General features: G+C 53.3%; 1 protein-coding gene and 1 long non-coding RNA gene across 7 annotated transcripts in view; one reads left to right on the top strand and one right to left on the bottom strand.

Annotated features, from left to right (window-relative positions):
- Positions 1 to 8,862: 8,862 nt before the first annotated feature.
- LOC132666665 (uncharacterized) lies at positions 8,863 to 19,076 on the top strand. Of its 2 annotated transcripts, XR_014137438.1 has the most exons (5): positions 8,863 to 9,303; positions 16,123 to 16,603; positions 17,264 to 17,374; positions 18,059 to 18,247; positions 18,716 to 19,076. It is a non-coding gene; the product is annotated as an uncharacterized LOC132666665 (long non-coding RNA). The 2 variants fall into 2 exon arrangements; XR_013554548.2 differs by having other exon boundaries at positions 8,864 to 9,303; positions 18,059 to 19,076.
- The window catches only part of HM13 (histocompatibility minor 13), a 39,381-nt gene continuing 30,324 nt past the window's right edge, over positions 12,072 to 21,128 (bottom strand). For 2 of the 5 annotated variants that reach the window (XR_009604706.3, XR_009604707.3), the window contains exons 10-13: positions 19,628 to 19,730; positions 15,314 to 15,399; positions 13,390 to 13,592; positions 12,441 to 12,540 (exon numbers count right to left, since the gene is read on the bottom strand). Coding sequence is in view for 3 of the 5 variants with exons in the window: in XM_060614561.3 (XP_060470544.1) it covers positions 12,438 to 12,540; positions 13,446 to 13,592; positions 15,314 to 15,399; positions 19,628 to 19,730 (439 nt within the window). In the remaining 2 variants the exon portion in view is untranslated. Of the gene's footprint in view, positions 12,541 to 13,389; positions 13,593 to 15,313; positions 15,400 to 19,627; positions 19,731 to 21,128 lie in introns of all 5 variants that reach the window. The other 3 variants (XM_060614549.3, XM_060614555.3, XM_060614561.3) reach the window with 2 other exon arrangements.

The raw sequence follows: 21,128 nt of genomic DNA, 5'->3' as shown, positions 1-21,128 counted from the left end.
AGTCAGAGTTCAGGATTCTGGAAGCCTGTGGGTTCCTGGATACCACACTTCTTTTCCTGTGTGCTACGTGCTTTGCAAACTTTATTCTTACCCTCGATGGACAAGAATTTGGGGAGCACCTATTGTATGCCTGGCTCTGAGCCAGCTGGGATGTCATAGTGAACACAACAGACAGAAGTCCTTGTCCTGTGGGAGTTTGTGTTTGGGGGGGGGGGGGGCACACAGTGAACAGGGTCAGTGCAATATATATTATCTAATGATAAATATTATGGAAAAAATTAAATCAGGAAGGAGGGAATAAGGAGGGCTGGGGTTTGGGGGGGTGTGTGTCAACAAAGTCCTCTCTGCAAAGGTGATATTTCAGTAAAGAACTTGTTCTCCGGGTGCCTGAGTGGCTCTGATGGTTGAGAGTCCAACTTCGGTTCAGGTCACGATCTCACAGTTGGTGGGTTCGAGCCCCACATTGGGCTTTGCACTAACAGCGCGGAGCCTTCTTCAGATTCTCTGTCTCTGTCTCTCTCTGCCCCTCTGCTCGTGCTCTCTCTTTCTCAAAAATAAATAAATATTGGGGCTCCTGGGTGGCTCAGTCGGTTAAGCATCCGACTTCGGCTCAGGTCATGATCTCGCGGTCCATGAGTTCAAGCCCCGCGTCGGGCTCTGTGCTGACGGCTCAGAGCCTGGAGCCTGTTTCAGATTCTGTGTCTCCCTCTCTCTCTGCCCCTCCCCTGTTCATGCTCTGTCTCTCCCTGTCTCAAAAATAAATAAAACGTTAAAAAATATATATATATTTAAAAATTTAATTAAAAAAAAACCAAAAAAACCCAAAACTTGTTCTCTCACTACCTTCAGCTATCAGGGGAAAAATATTCCAGGCAGAAGTCACAACCAGTGCCAAGGTCCTGAGGCAGAAGTGTGCCTGGTGTGTTCAAGAGGCCAGTGTGACTTTAGCCAGAATGAGCAAGGACGAGGGTGCTAGGAAGTGAGGTCAAGGAGATATGGGGGAGTGGGTAGAAGGCATAGCTGGGATCATATAGGCCACAGTGAAGACTTTGGTTTTTACTCTCGGTGAGGCAGGAGCCAAGGGAGGGTTTTCGGCAGAGATGACTGTGTGACCTGACTCTGTGCCGAATCTCAACAGCTCTGATGCTACCCCTGCAAAGTCATTATCCCCACTGTGTGAAGCATGGCCCTGACCCCCTCGGGTCTTATGTTTCTCCACTTGAATGATGGCAGCAGTTGGTTTAGATCAGAGTTTCTTTCTTTCTTTTTTCTAAAAAAATTTTTAAATGTTTTATTTACTTTTGAGAGAGAGAGCGCAGGGGAGGGGCACAGAGAGAGGAAGACACAGAATCTGAAGCAGGCTCCAGTCTCTGAGCTGTCAGCACAGAGCCCGACATGGGGCTTGAAACCACGAACTGCAATATCATGACCTGAGCCGAAGTCGGACGCTTAACCGACTGAGCCACCCAGATGCCCCCAGATCAGAATTTCTTAACTTTGATGCTTCTGGGTAGGTTTCCAAGTTGGGTGAATTTGATGCATTTTTTTTTTTTTCCCTGAGGGTGGCTGCCAGAAGTGGGGAGGATCCACAGGTCCTAACACATTGTTCAAGGGGTCTGAGAGGGATGTAAAAGTGTTCATAGAGGATTTATTCGGTTCATAGCAAATTTGTTCAGAAGCGCCACCAATTGGAAGCAACCTAAGTGTTCAACAAAAGGAGAATGGTTAAATAAACTACGAAATGCCATGTGGCCCTGGGAAATCATGAGACAGCACTTCCACTCTCAGGAATTTATACTAAGGACACACTCCAATGTGTGAAATGATGTATGTACAGGAAGAACAGGCAACTGGAAAAAACCCATCACTAGGGGATTGGTTGAATGAAGGATGTTCTCTCCATATAACGGAATCCAAGCAGCTGTCAAAGAGAAGGAGGAAGCTGCCTGTCACAGGGATCTAAGATCGACACGGTACATTGTTAAGTGGAAATAAACCCCAAACAAAATGAGTTGCCGAGTACTATGCATATAGACTGCCGCCACTTAAGATTTTATCGTATTTTTTAATTTTTTTAAATGTTTATTTATTTTTGAGAGAAAGAGAGAGTGACAGCAGGGGAGGAGGAGGAGCAGAGAGAAAGGGAGACAGAGGATCCAAAGTAGGCTCCCAGCTGACAGCAGAGAGCCCGGCACAGCCCGAACTCACAGACCAGGAGATCATGACCTGAGCTTAAGTCTGACGCTTAATGGACTGAGCCACCCAGGTACCTCATCTACTTATATTTTAAACAGGAGAAAAATTTAAAAAAAAATTAAAAGAAGAAAAAGAAAAGGGGTGCTTGGGTACCTCAGTCAGTTAAGCATCCGACTCTTGATTTTGGCTCATAGGTCATGATCTCATGGTTTGTGAGTTCAAGTCCCACGTCAGGCTCTGTGCTGACAGTGTAGAGCCTATGTGGGATTCTCTCTCCTTCCCTCTCTCTGCTCCCCCCCTCCCCCGCTCTCTCTCTCTCTCTCTCTATCTCTCAAAATAAGTAAATAAACTTAAAAGAAAAGAAGAAGAAAAGAAAAAGGATCATATACCTGTTTTGCATTTGTTTGTATCTCGCTGGGATACCGATCAATCTCTGCCTCTGAGGAGGAAAACCCAGATGTTTACACTTGTTTATTTATTTGTTTAAAAATTTTTAAGGATTTATTATTATTATTTTTATTAAAAAAATTTTTTTAATGTTTATTTATTTTGGAGACAGAGAGAGACAGAGCATGAATGGGGGAGGGTCAGAGAGAGAGGGAGACACAGAATCCGAAGCAGGCTCCAGGCTCTGAGCTGTCAGCACAGAGCCTGACGCGGGGCTCGAACTCACGCACCGTGAGATCATGACCTGAGCTGAACTCGGACACTTAACCGACTGAGCCACCCAGGCGTCCCAATGTTTATTTATTTTTGAGAGAGAGAGGGAGCCACAGAATCTGAAGCAGGCTCCAGGCTCTGACCTGTCAGCCCACACAGCCCAACCTGGCGCTTGAACTCACGGACCGCGAGATCATGACCTGAGCCGAAGTCGGACGCTCAACCGACTGAGCCACCCAGGCACCCTTCTCCAACAGCTTTCTTGAGATACAATTCACAAATCATACAATGCACCCATTTAAAGGGTACGACTCAGCGGTTTTTAGTACATCATGGAGTTGCACAACCTTCATGACAGCTAAGTGTAGAATATTTTCATCAAGATGTTCTAAAGAAAAAGAAATTCCGTTCTCATTAGCAGTCACTCTCCATTTGCCCCTACCTCTCAGCCCCTGGCAGCCACTAATCTATTCCCTCTTTTCTGTCTCGACAGGTTTACCTGTTCTGGATACTTCCTATAAGTAGGGGGCTCAGACTGAAGGTGGACCTTCTCTTTTTTGTTGTATGTACTTCTCTAGGATCTGCTTTTTTCATAACAATGGACTCATTCTTGGTGTAAAAGCTGGTTACAATGGTAATACATACTCATTATAAAGAATTTGGACATGCAGGTCAACTCTAAACAAAATTAAAATCCTCCTTAATCCTATCCATGCACCCATAAATGCAGAGAGAAAACCTCTGAATACTTAAGTGTGTGTGGGGGGGGTGCTGGATTTGGGCAAGTTGTAGGAAGGCACTGGGGAGCAGCCGGGGGGTGGGGCAGAATCCAGTGATTTCCAAAGACTCCGTTTATTATGACTTATTTCTTTAAATAGGTAATACATTTATTTTTTAAGTAAACTCTCTGCCCAACGTGGGGCTTCAACTCATGGCCCCGAGATCAAGACTTGTGTGCTCTATCGACTGAGCCAGCTGGGCTCCCCCAAGACTCCATTTAAAGAGGCAATGATTTGGGGGCATCTGGGTGGCTCACTTGATTAAGTCACCAACTTCGGCCCAGGTCATGATCTCACGGTTCGTGGGTTCGAGCCCCGTGTCGGGCTCTGCGCGGACCCCTTGCTTGGAGCCTGGAGCCTGCTTCGGATTCTGTGTCTCCTTCTCTCTCTGCCCCTCTCCCGCTTGTGCTCTGTCTCGCTCTGTTTCTCAAAGATAAATAAATGTAAAAAAAATTTTTTTAAAGAGGCCATGATTTTGATTTTCTGTTGCTTGCTGTAACTGGTAACTATCCCTGCTCTCAGAGACCTGCTGGGAATGCTCTCCCCCTGCACCCCACCCCCACCCCAGGTCCCTGTTACTTGTCACAAGGCAGAAGTATGCATTCCAGGATCATTATCTAATTCAGTAATTGTGAGGATAATAATGGTGGTAATGATCTAATGTAGGGGTTAAGACTTCAGGCTCTGGGGTGAGGCACACCTCGATTCCAACCAGGGCTCTGATGCTTTGGGGACCGTGGTGCTTTGGGCACACGGTCCGTCTTCCCCGGGCCTCAGTGTCCTCTTCTGCAAATGGGATTCTAGCAGTGCCACTCGGAAAGGTTGTGGTGGGGACGCATCCTGACAAGGATGCAGCGACTCCTGACACTTTGTCATTGGTCTGACTCTCCGTTGTCCATAGCCCACGCTTCCTGGCGCCATCCCCCACGGAATCCCTCCAGCCACACCGTGCCCCAGGTACATCGCCTCCATCTTGCAGATGAGGAAACTGAGGGGGCAGACGGCTGAGGGGCGTGGGGAGTCGAGGACCTGGGCGCTCTCCCCGTGTCTGACTCCCAGGACCAGGGGGCAAATGGGGCTGGGGGCTGGGAGGAAGGGGCTCTTCTCCTCCACCCTCTCCCCCCCTTCCCTGGGAAAGTCCAACAGGTGGCAGGCCGAGGCGCTGGGGGCCATTGTGCGGGGGGCCGGGGAGGGTCGGAGGGCCCAGTGTGTGTCTGGGAGAAGATGGATGCCTTCATTACCATGTGAATCCTGGGAAACTGCCACCGGGGCTGGGTGGTGGGTGGGCGCGGGCCCCAGGGCGGGGGGCTTGGCGTTCACAGGCCTGGACCACACAGCAGCTGGGAAGGGGGTCCCTGTGGAATCCTAAGGGACCCATTAAAAAAACTCAGATAATGGGAATTCCCCTCTTGTCTAATTTCTTATTTTAGGACATCTCCATCCTGTGGGGCTTGAGAGAGACATAGATTGAAAACAAAAAGATTTTTTTTTTTTAAAGGACAAAAAAACCCTTGTTTTCCCCCTCTCCGTTGATAGCGCTGCACATTTGGGCCTGAACAGTTAAAGTCAGAGCCTTTCACAGCATGCCGCACAGATCAGCAGCTCCGTGGGGGCATTTTCCAGGCTGTTCCCTGAATGGCTCTTTCATTCCTGTAAAATATGTCCTAGGTAAATCCAGGGTGATTAGCAAAGAGTTGCTGAGCAAATTGGGAGAAGCAGGTTTTCGGCTTAAAAAACAAAGATGTCATCAATTTGACTGGAGCAGAAAGGACTGGCCAGTGCTTGGAAAGGAGGCAGGCGGTGGAGGAAGATAAGGGTGATCAGAACAACCCCAACAGTGACCAGTCACCAAGCACCCGCGTCTCACGGGTGGGAGAACTGAGGCTTCAGAGGGACCCACGCAGAGGGGAGCACGGACCACAGAAGGAGACCTGGAACACAGACCCACACACACGTAGGCAGGAAGAAGGTTGCAGAAGTTCCTCCAAGTCAAGCTTTTCCAAAAACCCTTTCATAAGCCTAGACTCTCCCAGTCATGCACGATCGATCTTGCTCTCTCTCACACGCACACCAGGGCAGGCATTTGCTCACAAACACACACCCTTAAACACAGCACAAGTGCATGTTCACAGACGCAACCAGGTGGAGGCACGTCTACAACACTGTCCCACATAAGATGTCCTCGTGCTTACGACATACTTGTACAGACCCAAGCACACAGGGATTCTCGAAAGAACACATTCGGTCTCGCTGTCGCAGACACACACACGTACTCCTAAGTGCACAGGGCAACTCTCCAGAAGAGAGGACCCGGGTCCAGCAGAGAGGGCCTTGGCCCCTCCCCCAACTCCACACTTGGGCAGCTGGCTCCCCAGCCTTGGCCCCTGGGTTTTCTCTACTGTCCCCCACCATCTGTGACGCGTGTGTCTAGTGTGCCTCCACCCCCTCTCCCCCATTCCAGCTGGGGTGCCCCAGCTGGCCCTTGGGGGAGCCCGAGAAGCGGTGGGCATCCAGCTCTTAGCAGCAAGGGTGGGCACCTGCCTGCGGGGGACAGGCACGTGGAGGCCTTGAATGCAGAGCCAAGGGGCTCATTCTTCTCTGGGTTTCCTTCCGCTGTCCCCGCAGGGCTGCTCCCAGGCGGGCATGGGGCCGGCCACTCCACTCTTTAGCTTTGAGGAGGGCAGGGCCCAGAGGGGAGGAAGGGCTCACCGCAGATCCCAGCGGGTCTCATCCGCCACACAGGGGTCTGCCTTCACATGCAGATAGCCTGTTTGTCTCACCTGGTCTGCCTTTAAATGACAAAAAAGGTTGGATGCAGTCAGGGCATTAGCTGAGTTGACAACTGACCAAAATGGGAAGGGGAAGGTTGTTAACTGTGGAAACAAAAAAAGATGTCAACATAGATGCAGCCTAGATATAATTTGCGTTACAAAAAAGACATAATGAGCATTAAAAAAAAAACCCCAAATCTGAAATCTATGTTAAAGTATCAACGGCAGGCAATGATCTCTGGGTGGCAGGAATATGCTGTTTTCCCATTTTTAAAACACATATTCTAATTTTCAACAGGGCATGGATGCAGCTTCTGGATAGTAACAGGTTTTTGTAAATGATTGTTTAATGGCATAAAAAATGACAAGGAGGTGGTGGCCTCATGGGAGCCCAGAGCTTGGGCAGGCTCTTGATTGCAGGCGGGCGGTGGCTGGTGCCTTCTCTTCTGTGCCTTTATTTTCCTCATCTGTATAATGGAGACTCGCCACATGGAGGGCAATGTGAGCTTTAAGGGTGTACTGCATGTAAACACTTGGTGCTCGGGACACAGTAAGTGCTCAATAAAGGCAGCTGCTCTTCTTATTCTTCAGTGAAGGTTTCTGCTTACACTGCCAGGGTACAGTGTCATCTGTACTGCCCGCAGGGAAGGGTGTGCGCGAGTCCCCTAGGCTGACTTCCTGTGCAGGTTCACACGCATAGAGATCCGCCCATGTGCGCACACCCAAACCGTGCACATTGCACACGCGTGGAACATCACGTACATGCACAAAGTGCATGCAAACAGGAGCCAGACCCTTGGCCCAGGGCCCCTCGGTGGGCGGTGCTGACATCCTCTCAGTTCTCCACCTCCAGCACCCTTGTCCCCGATTCTTTCAGCTGAAAGTCGCTGGAAATCTAGGCTTTTTCCTGGCACCTCACCAGGTCCAGGGCTGCTTCAGGGGTCTCAGGACATTTGTAAGGGTGAGAGTGGTGTGGGTTGAATGACCTCCAAGCAGGGGTGCCCGGGTGGTTCAGTTGGTAAAGCATCAGACTCTCGATTTCGGCTCAGGTTAGGTCATGATCTCAGGGTTTGTGAGATTGGGGTCCCACATCCGGCTCTGCGCTGACAGCATGGAGCCTGCTTGGGATTCCCTCTCTGCCCCTCCCCTGCTGGAGTGTGCACTCTTTCTCTCAAAAAATAGACATGAAAAACCCCCCAAAAACCTCCAAGGAAAAGGACAGAGGTAAATAGAGCTGGGACATCTGGGGTTGTGGCCCTGCTGTGCTACAGAGGGACATCTGGATGAACTTGGGTCCACTCTGGCCTGCTCTCGTTTATTCATGTCCATGGCCCTTGCCCTAACATCACTATCACTGGCCTGTAGCTCCACACCTGGCTTCCTGACCTCCATTTCTAATGCTTAGAAAGGACCATGTCACTCCCTTGCTCAGAATCCTTCCTTGGATCCCCACTGCCTCCAGGATAAAACCTACACTCCTTGGCCTGGCCTGTGGGACCTGCTTACCTCTCCTCATTTCTTACTCTTTCTCACTCTGCTGGCTCTCTCACTCTTTCTCACTCTCGCTCATCTGGCCCCTCTGCTCAGACTGGATCTCTCCTGGAAGCTGTGATCTCTCCTCTGTGTATTTGACTTGGAGTCCAACAAATTGGAGTGCAAATCACATCCTTGCCATTTCCTAGCTCTTCAGGACCCTGGGCAGGTTTCAGACCCTTCCTGAGTTTTAGATGCCTCCTTTGCCAGAGGCAGATAATAGTTAATATTTCTTTCTGCTGGGGTTGGATTTCTTTTTATTCTCCATTTCATTTGTATTATTTCAATTGTATTTGTTTTTGAAAAGTATGTTCACCTGGCTCAAAATTTTAAAAATACAAAATATACAAAAGAATACCAATACAACAGAATTTTCCTCCCAAGCTGACCAATTCCTTTTTAATCTTTCCGGCCCTCAAATTTACCCCAATAATATCTCTTTTTACACATCTGGTAGATGCTTTGGTAAATATCATCTATGGAGGACCTGTTACATGTGCTTCCCGTGATGATTTCACTTAATCCTCACAGCCACGCACGAGGTAGATGGGGAAACAGGCTCAGAGACAAGAAGCCACTTGCTTGAAGCTGTACCTCTGGTAAGCGGTGGACTCAAGGTAACGTGTGTTCGTTTATGAAGTGCCTACTGTGTGTCAGGCCCCTAGGGTACTGAGTGTCCTCATCTTTCGGTCACTGGGCCAGGTTCAAATGGTGGCGAGGGTGGCTCAGCCCTCTCAGAGTTGGTATTCTAGTGGAGATGGCCCATCACCGTCACCCCATTTCCCGGGTAAGGGAACAAAGGAACAGAAGGGCAAGAAACTGCCCCGTGTCATGTGGTGCTGAGAAAAGAGCTAGGAAAAGCAGACCCGTTCCACTGGTGGGGAAACTGAGGGCCAGAGAAAGGGAGAGGTTTGCCCAAGGGAGTTCAGGGACCACACCCGCTGACCCGACACCACGCTTGGCCGCTTGGCCCCTCCCCACAGGGGGCGGCCCCAGACCGGGCCCCGCCCCCGGCGCTCGCGGCCGCGTCCCTGGCAGCCCCGGCGGCCGTTTCCTGCCTGCGTCGCTGGGCGGGCGGCCGGCCCATCTGGCGGCCCCCAAGAGGCGGCGCGGGGAGGCGGCCCAGACTCGCTGGAGCCAGGCGCCGGCCCGCGCCCCCCGCCCGCCGGGAGAGCCCAGGTGTGGCCGCGGCGGGGGTGGGGGTGGTGCCTTCCTTCCCGCTCGGCCCTTCCTGACGCACCCGCGGGCAGGATGCGTCCGCCTCCCAAGACCCGGCCTGGAGTCGCGGAGGGAATCCCTGCGGTGGGAAAGCCGGCGGGGGTCGGAGCACCCCTCCCCAGTATCCACTCCTTGTGAGACCCCGGGTAAGGCTTGCCCTTCCTTGGCGGGGTGGGGCCCAGTCTTCCCACGTGTGCAAGGACAGATGAACTCTGACCTCTTGGATCTCGAAAGCTCTCGCCTTGCCTCTCAGGGACCCCGGACAAGATTGTGGAAACCGGAGGCACCACTCCTGCCCCAAGTGTTGACATTATTCACTTTTTCAGCCGTTTCAAGTCTATTTCCCCATCACAGTTTCAGATCGGGAGTGGGGGGTGGGGGGGGCTGACCTGTGTTCCCTGCTGTGCCCACTGACTTGACCGGTGCCCAGCTCATTCCTGGTGCTGAGCTCTGACAGGGTTATCTCAAGGCTTTAACCCCAGAAGTTGGAGCGGCCCTGGGAGGGTCTTACCCATTTCACAGCTGAGGAAACAGGACAGAGCGGGCAGGCCCCTCCAGGCACACGGTGGCAGCCAGCCCTGCTCTGCCAGATGCTGACCCTCTTCTCCAGCGCTGTTCCCAAGGAAGGGAACCCCGAATCCAGTATCCTGATTTATGTCAAACAGCACCTGTGGTGAACATCGTGGTCTTGGAAGCCAGACATCCTGGGTTCAGATCCCCCCCTGAGCACTTAATGTCTCTTTGCTTCAGTTCCCTTTATCTGTAAAAATGATGGTACTACCTTACAGGGTTGTTATAACGATCACATAAATGTTTTAAAAATACATTAACATCTTGCTAGAAACATGTTAAATACAAAGGAAATCGTATCAGGGCTCTCAGCAGGGCTGGTCCTCCCCATTGGAGCCCCCTGCTGCCTACTGTAGTCAGGGGAAATGGGAGGCCAGAGAGGAACACTTCCTCTATCAGGGACAGAACTTGGGGGTTTTGGAGCAGTTTGTTTCCCAAGAGTCCACCCCTACCCCAGGGTGAGGCTGGCACCAGGCCCACCCAGAGCCCTGCCCAGCCACCCGCCCACCCCCACCTCTCCCGCGTGCAGGCCCAATCCGTGCCCGGCCTGGTGCCATTTTTCCATGGGACTCTGGCGGTGGCGGTTCACATCTGGAGTCTAGACTCGGAGGCTCTGCGGGCCGGGCCTACCGCCCGGGCTGGGCCACCGCTGCCCGCTGTTTGCTCAGCTGAAGCTGGTTAATTGGAATTAGAGTGGCCTCTGCGGTGCCGGCTGGCCGGGCGGGCCCTGGATGGCCGCTGCCGAGGTCTGTGGAACATCTGGCCGGGCCAGGACGGTCATTAGGTGGCAGGCGCCCGGCGCCACTGCCACCTCAGCCTCCGCCGGGGGCCGGCGGTGACTCAATGAAGCCTTTGTGGGCCCTGGGCCGCAGAGCCAACCATGCTGTGTGCCTGGGCTGCCTGCCCCATCTGCTGCCCTCAGAGGGGCCTTGTTCCAGGACCACACGGCCTCCCCTCTGGAGGCGGCAGGAGCCGGCAGAGATCCGAGAAGCCCCTGAAAGGGACCCCATGGCTGGGAGAAACCTTTGAGATTTCCTACCCTTTCTTTCCTTCTCTGTAGGCCCAGAGAAATTGGGCGGTTGTCTCAAAGGTGCCCAGAACAGCAGTCAGTGACGCAGGCCCAGGGTCTAGAGGGGAGCTGCACAGTCCTTAGGAACTTTGGAATTCAGCATGGATTGCTTGAGGTCATATCCACCCTCGTGGGCAACCCATCTCAATTGTCTCATTTGCACAAGGGGACTAATACTAGCACCTGGAGCCTAAGACGGAAATGAAGTGAAATCCCGTATGGAGGTGTGATTATTATAGAGATACTTCCTGTTCTCTGCTCATACTTGTCTTCTGGCCACCTCCAAACTGTCTGGAAGCCACTGTTATTTCCAGCCTTTGAACCCGAAGCTTGGGCAGGAGAGCTCTGGAATGGGAGTTGGAGGCCTGAGTCTCAGACTGGTGGTCACCCCCTCCCACTTGTTTCTCCACCCAGTGACCCCGCACCAGGCAGGTGGAGAAGGGCGGTGCCCATGCCTCGCCTGGTCCACTGGAGATTCTCCTACAGGTCTGGGCTGCTTGCTGTCTTCAGCAAACTTTGGAGAAACGCTGGCTCTGAGATCTCCAGCTCTCGGGCCTGGATCACCTCCCAGAAGCACTGGGCCTCCTGTCCTCCCACTCCAGCCTCTCAGGGGCCCTGGCCCCTGTGCTGTGAGTGGCGTCAATGTGGGGGTGGGGTGGGGTGGGTGGCTTCTAGCAACAGCATCTTCCTGGCCTTGCACAGTCATTGTGGGAACAACCCTGGGAATGAGCAGAATAGGAATGATGGGGGCTTGATCTCCAGGGTGACCTAGAGTCCAAGTGCTCTCCAGCTGAAGCCATATGGACATCAGGCCCAGAGAAGCAGGCTCCTGCCAGCCTGGGAATAAAATTTAAACTCATCCCTGGGATCCATGAGGCCCTGCACATTTCACTAGCTTTGCAGATACTGGTCCCCTTGCAGAGTCAGGTCGGCTTTTTGGTACTTTCCTTGTGGACTTGCTGGGGTGGGTGGGTGACACATAGAGCACCTGTCCCACAGCCTCATAGCCCCCAAATGTTGGAGGAAGTGGCAAGGAGAACTGAAAGGGTGGGGGTGGGGGGGAATGAAGGCAGGCTCGTGGGCCCCCTCTGCTGGCTAGAGGGTATCCATGGGAGGCTGAGCTAGCCAGGCACTGGGTGGGCATCCAGGAGTATGGAAGGACCTGGAGGTCGGGGCCTCTCCCCCAGGTTGTGAGAGTTCACAGTCCCCAGGAAGGGGCTTGCAGGGAAGTTTCTGGGTGGGAGGGTGAGAGCTAGTAAAGTCAATGCAAGATGCTGGGTGCAGAGAACCCCTCCAGGGGCACAGTGGCCTGCCCGGACAATGGGATGAATTTTTAATGTAAGGCAAAGTCAGTCCACAATACAAAAGTCTAAAAATCAGACCCACTTTTCCCACCTGGCCTCTGGGAGGGTGGGGGAGTTTGGGGACTTCCTTTGCCTGCAGGGGATGTGAAGGGGCAGAAGAAGGCCAGAGAAGGGGGAAGAGGGAATCAGGCCACGGGAGGCCCTGCTGGAGGGATCCTGCTGCCCCCGCCCCTCTCCCGGAGCTGCCAGGCCTCCTGCGCCCTCTGCCCGTGCAGGCCTATGCTGGTCCGTCCCCGCCTGCCTGGTCTGGCCCTCAGAGGGTCAGGCACCAGCCGCATCATTTCTCCTTCTTCTCCAGCCCCTTCGATGCCGAGGCCTCTGTTCCCTCTTTGGATCCCTCTGTCACTGCTGCTGGATCCTTAGGATTTGACTCTTCATAACTGACCAAAAAAACAAAACAATAAAAAACAACACCTTTAGAGGAGGCGGAGGGCAGAATCTCTGGGCCCCGCCTCCCCACCATCCCAGGAAAATCCCTGGGCACACGAGGAACACCAGCCTGGCATCCATGGCCCAGCATCTTCCAGTACTTGGCCCTGGCCCCACTGTATGCCCTCCTCAGACAGGCTGCTCTCTCCTTTCTCTGTGCCTGGTGGTGCCACGAGGTGGCAAGGGCAGTGGCAGATGGAAGAAGGGCTGGTTGGCCTTGGGTGGACTAACTTTAAGCTTCTTGAACTTTCCACTGGAGAGAGTGGGGAAAAAATGGGGCAACCAGGACGAGGCTATGGAGATGGGCTGCTTCCCAGAGCACATGGCAAGGGTCAAACAACTCAGCCCCAGGGGTGCAGGCAGGTAGGGGATTGCTCTACTGGCAAGTGGCAAGGTGCCACTCTCGAAGGCCGCCACCCTGGCTTGGCTCTTGCTATGGGCCCCATTTATTGAACAACTGAGTTCACACCAAGGGTAGTACCTGTATCTCTTCCCCAGGTGAACCCCATGAGGCAGGAATGTGCCCACTTACAGATGAACAGAGTGAGGCTCCGGGAGAGGAAAGTGATCTGCCCAGGGTTACATGTAAGAATATCTACTCCTGGACGACAAGGGCTGTACTGTCCGCTCTCTCTCGCATGAGCCCCACACTACCGGTGAGGACAGTGAGGTTCTAGAGCCCTGCTCCCGGCCCTGAGGCTGGGTGTAGTGACTGCCTCATGGCTGTGGAGGTGCCACTTGCTGCCTGCCCCTGGCAATGCTCCCTGCCCCGTACACTGGAGCTGGGATGTCTGCCCTACCTTGGGCCCCGGGGCAGTGGGGGGAAGCGGGCAGGTGGACACCCGCCGGGCATTACATGGCGCTGGGATTCTGCGGGCGCCGGCGGCGAGGGCCAGCTAGCTTCTGCTGCATGGAGTCGGCCAGGCTGGCTGGGGAGCCCGAGACTGTGGGGAAGTGGGTGAGTCTCGGGGTGTGAGGCAGGATTTCCGCCGAGGACTCGTAGCTGTGTGAGAGACAGAGAAGACAGAAAAAAGAGATGGAGAGGAAAAGACGGGGGAGGACAGAGACTTCTCTTGCAATGAGCAGGGAGCAGAGCCGTGTCTTAATTTTGTCTTCCTCTGCACTTTTGGACTCCGCGGAAAGAAGCCGGAATTACTAGGAGAATAAAATGATGCACCCGTACAAGGGGACACTATGCAGCTGTGCAAAAGAACAAGGATGCTCTAGATGTGCACGTGCTGCTGCAGAAACATCTCTGAGATCTACCGTGGTGTGAAAAACCCAGATGCAGAATGCTCAGAGAGGGCCACCGGCTGTGCAGGAGCGTGCACGCGCACACGTGCTGTTAGGAGCAAAGTGTTCTCTGAACGTCTATGCGACAGAGCTCTGAGATGGCTGGGGTGTCAGGGGGTTTTCCTTTCCATGGCTATGAAATTTGGAGCCATGTGACTGTGTTACCTATTTGAAAATAAACAAGTGAATAAAAAAAGAGAGAGCCTCGTAAGGGAAAAGTAAAATGAAAGGTAAGGTGGAGAATTAGGGAGAGATGGAGAAAGAGAGAGACCACCTGCTTTTTCACCTTAACCAGAGGATATCCTGGGGGTGGGGGCAGAAGGGGTGTAGAGTGCCTAAGTGGTAGAATATTCAGGGGAGCCCAGCACCGAACAGGTGACCTGGCTGTGGATATTCAGAGCTTGGCCCAGTGTGGACACAACAGGACTGGGACTGGCGGGAGGGGGTTACCCCAAGGCAGGGGGGTGGCTGAGAATGGATGAGCCAGAGGGTGAGGGCAGGTGCTAAGCTCAGACATCAGATCCCACCCCTGCCCCCAGATCTGCCTCCAAGTTCATCCCCCAGCCTCGCGTGAGTCCACAGGGCTTTGCCCGGCCAGGAGATTCGGGCAGGCAGGTTGGGAACCTGGGGCTTCTAGGCAAGACAGGGAGGGCAGAGGCAGGTACGGGGGAGGGGGTGAGTCACGGGTTCCCCTGCAGGCAGCCAGGTGCACAGATGGCCCTGGCAGGCACTCGAGGGACAACTTGGAGGCCAGGCAGGTGGAGCTGGGTGGAAGGCCCCCGAGTGGGCAGCTTCAGTCGCAGCTGGCAGCTATTTCTGGGTCCCCGGCAGGCGGGGTCAGTGGTGCTGGGGAACAGACACCTGTCAGAGTCACGCAGGCCTTGGGGTATGGGTGGGGCTGTGCACAGGGCGTGGCAGGTGTGCGTATGGCCACGGGGAAGGGGTATGTGTGTGAGTGAGACATTTGCTGAGACAGAGCTGTGGGTCAGAGCCATTGAGGCAGCTCAACAGGGACTGACATTTGATTTCCAACCTGGGGCACCTCCCACCACACTAGGATCCTCCCTATTACTCACATGGGAAAGCTGAGGTCGGGGAAAGGAAGGCTGAAGTCATGTGGCAGAGTCAGGCTGGGAACCCAGGGCTCCTGACAGTGGGGCAGCCTGGGGGGAAACTCTCTCAGCCAGTCCCTTCTCAAGACCCAGCAGGCATCTGGATGTGGGGGCTGCCTTCCCCTGGCTCTCGGCCCGAGGAAAGGTGCCCGCTGGCGCCACAGGCCAGGCACCCACATGCTGGCAGAAAGGACAAGAGGTGGGCTGGTGGCAGGAACAATGTTCCCCTGGAGACGTGTACAAGCAGCCCCGGCAGGCCCCACTAGCTGCCTGCAGGTGCACCTGGGCCATGCGGACGTCCGCCCCCGCCCTGCCTTACCTGAACATCTCTGTCACTTCTCCCTTGGCCAGTGCCACCAGGACAGGAAAGCCGATGCAGGCGGGGACCAGGTATAGAAGGGCAGGCTATGAGAGAACAGAGGCTGGTGATAAAATGCTGTATAGGGTACCTGCTCAGGGCCACGTCCATCACTCCAACCCTCTTCTGGGCGCAACTGAGGGACAATGACTGCCCAGGTTCCCAGAGCAAGTCAGTGGCTGGGCCCTTATCTGGGGCTCCTGGCTCTCTGACCAGGCTGCTCCTCCCTGGGAGGGAATGCAAGGAACCCAAAGAAACTCAAGCATGCAGGGCTTTAAGGGTCCCCAGGAGTCTGGCTGGCAGTATCCTAATCACCTGGGACATCAGGTTCAAACAAACAACCTCCTGGGTGGGTCCTAGTCCCAGAAACTAGCGGGGTGGCTGAGAACAGATGAGCCAGAGGGTGAGGGCAGGTGCCGAGCTCAGGCTTCGGATCTCACCCCTGCTTCCCGAGTCTGAGGGTGGAAGTCTGCGTCCTTAACAAACACTCCAGGAGGTGTTGTTACAATAACATGACCCAGGCAGTCTGGCTCCAGATCCTGTGTGCGGAGACTCCTGCTGAAGCTGGGTTTGGAGGGCAGGATGGAGCATGTGCTGCACACACTATGCTGAGCTCAGCCTCCCAAGGAACACTTCAGCCCATCTCCAATTCCCTATGACCATCCTCTTGTTCACAGGAGGAAGGCTGAGGCTTCGGGAGGACAGGGGACAGCACAGGCCTCAGCTATTAAACGGTAAACTGGGGACTGAACCTATTCTTTTCCCCACAGCATCCGAAAGTTGGACATTACTGCCCAGCCCTCCATGACCACCAATGCTCCCAAGGGCCTGAAGACCCCGTGAGACGTGACCCTGCTTCCTTCTCCAGTGTCACCTGACCTGCCCTACTCTGATAGGAAGGAGGACCTGATTTTGGTCCTCCTTGTCACCTCCAGCCACAGGACCTCTGCAACGGCAGTTTCTGCTGCCTGCGATGCTCTTCCCACCTTTGCCTAGACTCCTCCTCCTTGGACCTCTGCTCAGTTTTATTTCTCCGGGGAAGCCTTCCCTGGCATGGAGCCAGGCCCCCTTGTTACCCACTCTCAAGGCCCCCTGCCATGCCCTGCAGCATTCTCTGGCAATGTGGAGTGGAACACTGCTGTATCATTGCAGACTTCAGCCTCTCTGCTGCTAGGCTGTGAACTTCATGAGGGCTGGGTCCACGGCCGTCTTCGTCACTGCTCTATTCCTGGCATTTCAGGAGGAGGCCTGGTAAATCCTAAGCAAGTGGCTTCTTCATGGGTGCTTGCAAAGTTAAGAGGGTGTCTTGTAGATGTAAGGTGAGACCTCACTCCGAAGGGGAAGCCAGCCCCTGCTCAGAGGACAGGACTCCAGAGCCCCCCAAGCCTGACCTTCAGACCATTTCTTGGCACCTGCCACGCATGGGTCATGTACCACACCGCTTCCTATGTATTACTCTTGGAGCTAGTAACACAATCTGAGTTCTACAGACGATGCTACTGAGGTTTAGATAAGGAGAAATGACTCACCCAAGGCCACACGAGGTGTGTAAATGGCTGAGCTTTTCTCACTATATTAGGTGTTTGCTGAGTCAGGACTTGGGCGAGTTAGGCTTTAGGCCTTTTGGAGAGCGATAGAAATGACAATGACTAAAGTCCACACCAAAACCTGTGAAAGGCAGCCACAGCAGTACTCAGAGGAAAATCTATAACTCTAGGTGCATTTATTAGAAAACACCAAAGACTTGAAATAATTTTAACTTTCAAGTCAAGAAACCAGAAAAAGAATAAAACACCAAAAAGTAGAAAGCAAATAATGAAGGCAAAAAGCAGAAATTTGTGAAACAGAAAATGAAATAAATACAAACTTAATAGAATTTAATTCCTGAAAAGATCTCCTTATACTTTACAGATGAAGAGACTGAGGATCAGAGGAGGGAAAGGACTGCCTTAATCACACAGCTGGCCAGGATGTGGCTCCAGGTGCCTCTGTCTCTAAGTCACCAGCACCAGGCTGGGCAAGGTACAGGGCTTCCCGGGGGAGGGTGGAAGAAGTCTGGCTCCCTCCAGGCCTGCCTCACTTGAGGGCCGGGGGCCACTGAGGCTCCTCTGAGAGGTGGCGACTTTGCTATCATCACAGGAATACACGCCTACTATTTTCTTTCCTCTCAAGGCACCGAGGAACCTCTCCAAAATTGGCGCTGAGGAGAGGCTAGGATGTATAGCTTGGGATGGTGAACTGGGTGTCAGGCTCCTGGCTTTCCATCTGGCCTCTGCTCTACTGTGTGACCACAGCTAAACCGCTTCCCTCTCTCTGTACAATGAGGACACTTGATCATCTTGGAGGGGGCTTTTCTAGGAGGCTGCCAGACCCCAGGCTTGGAGTGGGTTTTTGGTAGAGGCTACATGGGTCGAAAACCACTTAAGCAGCACCACTGGGACTTCCACCTAGGGAATTACTGGCACTGGGATTGCCTGTGTCATGGAGAGGAAGAGGGTCTTGAAGAAACAGGCTGCCCTTGTGTCCTGGATCCCCTTCCCAAGATTTCTAGGGGGAGGCCCACGTGGATGACAGGTCAATGGCTGGGCTGCTGCTTAGGGGCCAGCACAGGCCTGGGGCCAGGGGTCAGGAGTCCGGGGCTCCAGCCAGGGCCCAGCTTAACTTGCTGTGTGACCCAGGAAGTCTCCTTTTCTCTCTGGCCTACAGTGTCCCTGCACAGAGGACCACCTCTCCAGCCAGTATGGGAGCTCCCAACCAGATCCTCCAGTCTAGCCCAGGCAGCGGGCTAGGCTGCCACCTGGTGGCCTCTGGGGGAATGGCTCCGGGCTTGGAATCTGGACTCTTGAGTCCGTCCCCCAAGCCAGGCCCAGTCATTCTCGGAGACCTTCTTGTCAGGTGTGTGTCACTCTCGGCTTGCAGGCCATTTGGGCTAGAAGTGAATAAGACATGACTCCTCACTGGTTCTTGGTTTCTCTACCTATAGGCTAGGGGACTCTGGCCCTTGGACATTCTGTAGAAAGAGACTACTATTTGGTTCATAAACATCATAGGTACTGTAGGAACTAAATGAGTTAATGAGCAAAAGGGTTTAGCACAGCGCCTGGCACAGAGTAACTGCTCAACCAACAGCTCTTGTGATTAATTCAAAGGTGGCTTCTCTGTGGCTGGTGCCCTGGGGAGGGGAGAAAGCGGGGGAGCAGAGGGAGTGGAAGATGGAGGGGACAGTGACAACAATGACAGCTACTACTACCTGGGCCAGGCACAACTGTGAGCACTTTCCTTAGGCTAACTCATTTCGTCCTCAAAAAACTCCAAGCTAGCTACGATTAACTAATCTTTGTTTTTCTTAATTAACTACCACAGGAAATCAAGCAGGACTTCTGCAACCTGCCCACAGTCCTGCTTTGAACAGATGGGGGAGTCTGGACTTCCTCCCCCGAGTCCCCTTGGCCTTCATTTCACCCAGCCTCTCCCACTGCCAGGGGTTCAGAGCCTGGGCTTGGTTTCCACATGTCACAATCTGGGATCCTTGTTCTAGCACATGCTTGCCATGTGGCACCTGACTTCCAATTCCCTTACCTGCTCGTGAGGACCCTCGGGAAGAAGTGAATGGAGACTGGTGTACGGGAAGGGCCCTGCTTTCCAGTACTCAGCAAGCCCATCTGCTGGCGGTCTCCTCCTTGTTGCCCCCTCCTCAGGTCTCAATAAAAGCTCTCAGCCCTCATCCACCCTGCTTCACTCTGCTGCGGCTCAGTACCCATCTTGGTGGGAGGAGGAAGCAGAGGCTAGATGCTTGGGAGTCAGGGAGGGCCCCGAACAGCTTCTCCCTCACCCGGTAGGGTGGGCACCGGGCTGAAACACTCAACACCCACCCGACACTGTTCCACTGGCCCCACTCCGGAGGCTCAGAAGCTGCAGCCTCTCTTTCCCAGGCTCCCTGCAGTAGGGGCCATGTGACCCTGATCTGGCCCATGAGATTCGAGCAAAAATCTGACAAGTGTTCCGGGAGAGGTTCTGCCTTCCTGATGAAGGCCACAGGCGTGGCTGGTATCCGTGCTCCTCTCCCTTGCCACTCATGTGCCTGTGCTCCCTGGAGAAGCAGCAGCATCCTGCCATGGGGGAAAGGCCAAGGGTCACACACGTGCGCACTCTGACATCGTTGGGGAGCACCTACCTCTGGGTTGCTTGTGTATGTGACAGACAAGCCCCAGGTATGTAAGTCCCTACTACCTGCAGTGAGAACATTCCCGAGGCACCGAGCACAGTCCTACTCACCTGAGCGTGCTTGAAGATGTGCATGATGAAGATGGTAAGGCCCAGGCCGAAGATGTAAGCCGCGAAGCTGGTGTAGAAGTACGTGTGGGTGTTCTTCTTTAAGCTTCAGGAAGGTGTGGGGAGAAAGAGGAGGAGGGTTAGTTACAGGCATGGGAGCAGCGCCACCTCTTCCGCGGGGAGAGCCTCCATGGAGGCCGGCTGGGACGGCTGAGAGTTTGGCACTGGCTGTGTATTCAGGTGCTGCCCCAGCCGTATGTCTTTGGACAAGTCACTTTCCTTCTTTAGGCCTCAGTTTACTCATCTGCAAAACGGGAAAACCACGACCCATCTGCTCAGTGGTTGCGAATATCAAGCGCCATGACCTGTAACAGTGGCTTTAAGACTTCAGCCAACATACAAGTTCCCTAGAAAGCTTGTAAAAAATCCCTCAAAACCAAAAAAACAACAGACTTTCAGGTCCAAATCCCAGGGAATCTGATTAAATAGGTCTAGGGCAAGGACCAGGAATCTGCATTTTTATTTATTAAAAAAAATTTTTTTTAATGTTTTATTTATTTTTGAGACAGAGACAGACCATGAGTGGCAGAGAGAGAAAGAGGAAACAGAATCCAAAGCAGCCTCCAGGCTCTGAGCTGTCAGCACAGAGCCCGATGCGGGGCTCAAATCCACTAACTGTGAGATCATGACCTGAGTCGAAGTTGGACACTTAACCAACTGAGCCACCCAGGCGCCCCCAGAAATCTGCATTTTTAAAAATTTTTCATATATATGTATATGTGTGTATATATATATATATATATACACATATACATATATATATATATTTTTTAGCAGTTGACCATTTTTAAAAAAAAAATTTTTTTTTAATGTTTATTTTTGACAGAGAGAGAGAGAAACAGGGCATGAGTAGGGGAGGGGCAGAGAGAGAGGAAGACACAGAATCTGAAACAGGCTCCAGGCTCTGAGCTGTCAGCTCAGAGCCCGACACGGGGCTCGAACTCACAGACTGCGAGATCATGACCTGAGCCGAAGTCGGACGCTCAACCAACCGAGCCAACCAGGCGCCCCTCATATATTTTTTAATGTTTATTTTTGAGAGACAGAGGGAAGGAATGCGAGTGGGGGGAGGAGGGGCAGAGAGAGAGGGAGACGTCTGATCCGAAGTGGGCTCCACACTGACAGCAGAGAGCCCCATGTAGGGCTTAAGCCCATGAACCATGAGATCGTGACCTGAGCTGAAGTCAGGCACTCAACCAACTGAACCACCCAGGCGCCCCTACATTAAAAAATATAGATTTATTTTGAGAAAGAGAAAGCACATGCAGACGAGTCGGGGAGGGGCAGAGAGAGGAGAGAGAGAATTCCAAGCAGGTACTGTGCTGTCAGCACATAGCCCGGATGCAGGGCTTGAACTCATGAACCACGAGATCATGACCTGAGCTGAAATCAAGAGTCAGATGCTTAACTGGCTGAGCCACCCAGGTGCCCAGGAATGTGCACT

Source organism: Panthera onca, chromosome A3 (genome assembly GCF_046562875.1).
Source record: "Panthera onca isolate mPanOnc1 chromosome A3, mPanOnc1 haplotype 2, whole genome shotgun sequence".
In the NCBI taxonomy this organism is placed as follows: Eukaryota; Metazoa; Chordata; class Mammalia; order Carnivora; family Felidae; genus Panthera; species Panthera onca.
This window is presented reverse-complemented; position numbering and strand designations above follow the sequence as displayed.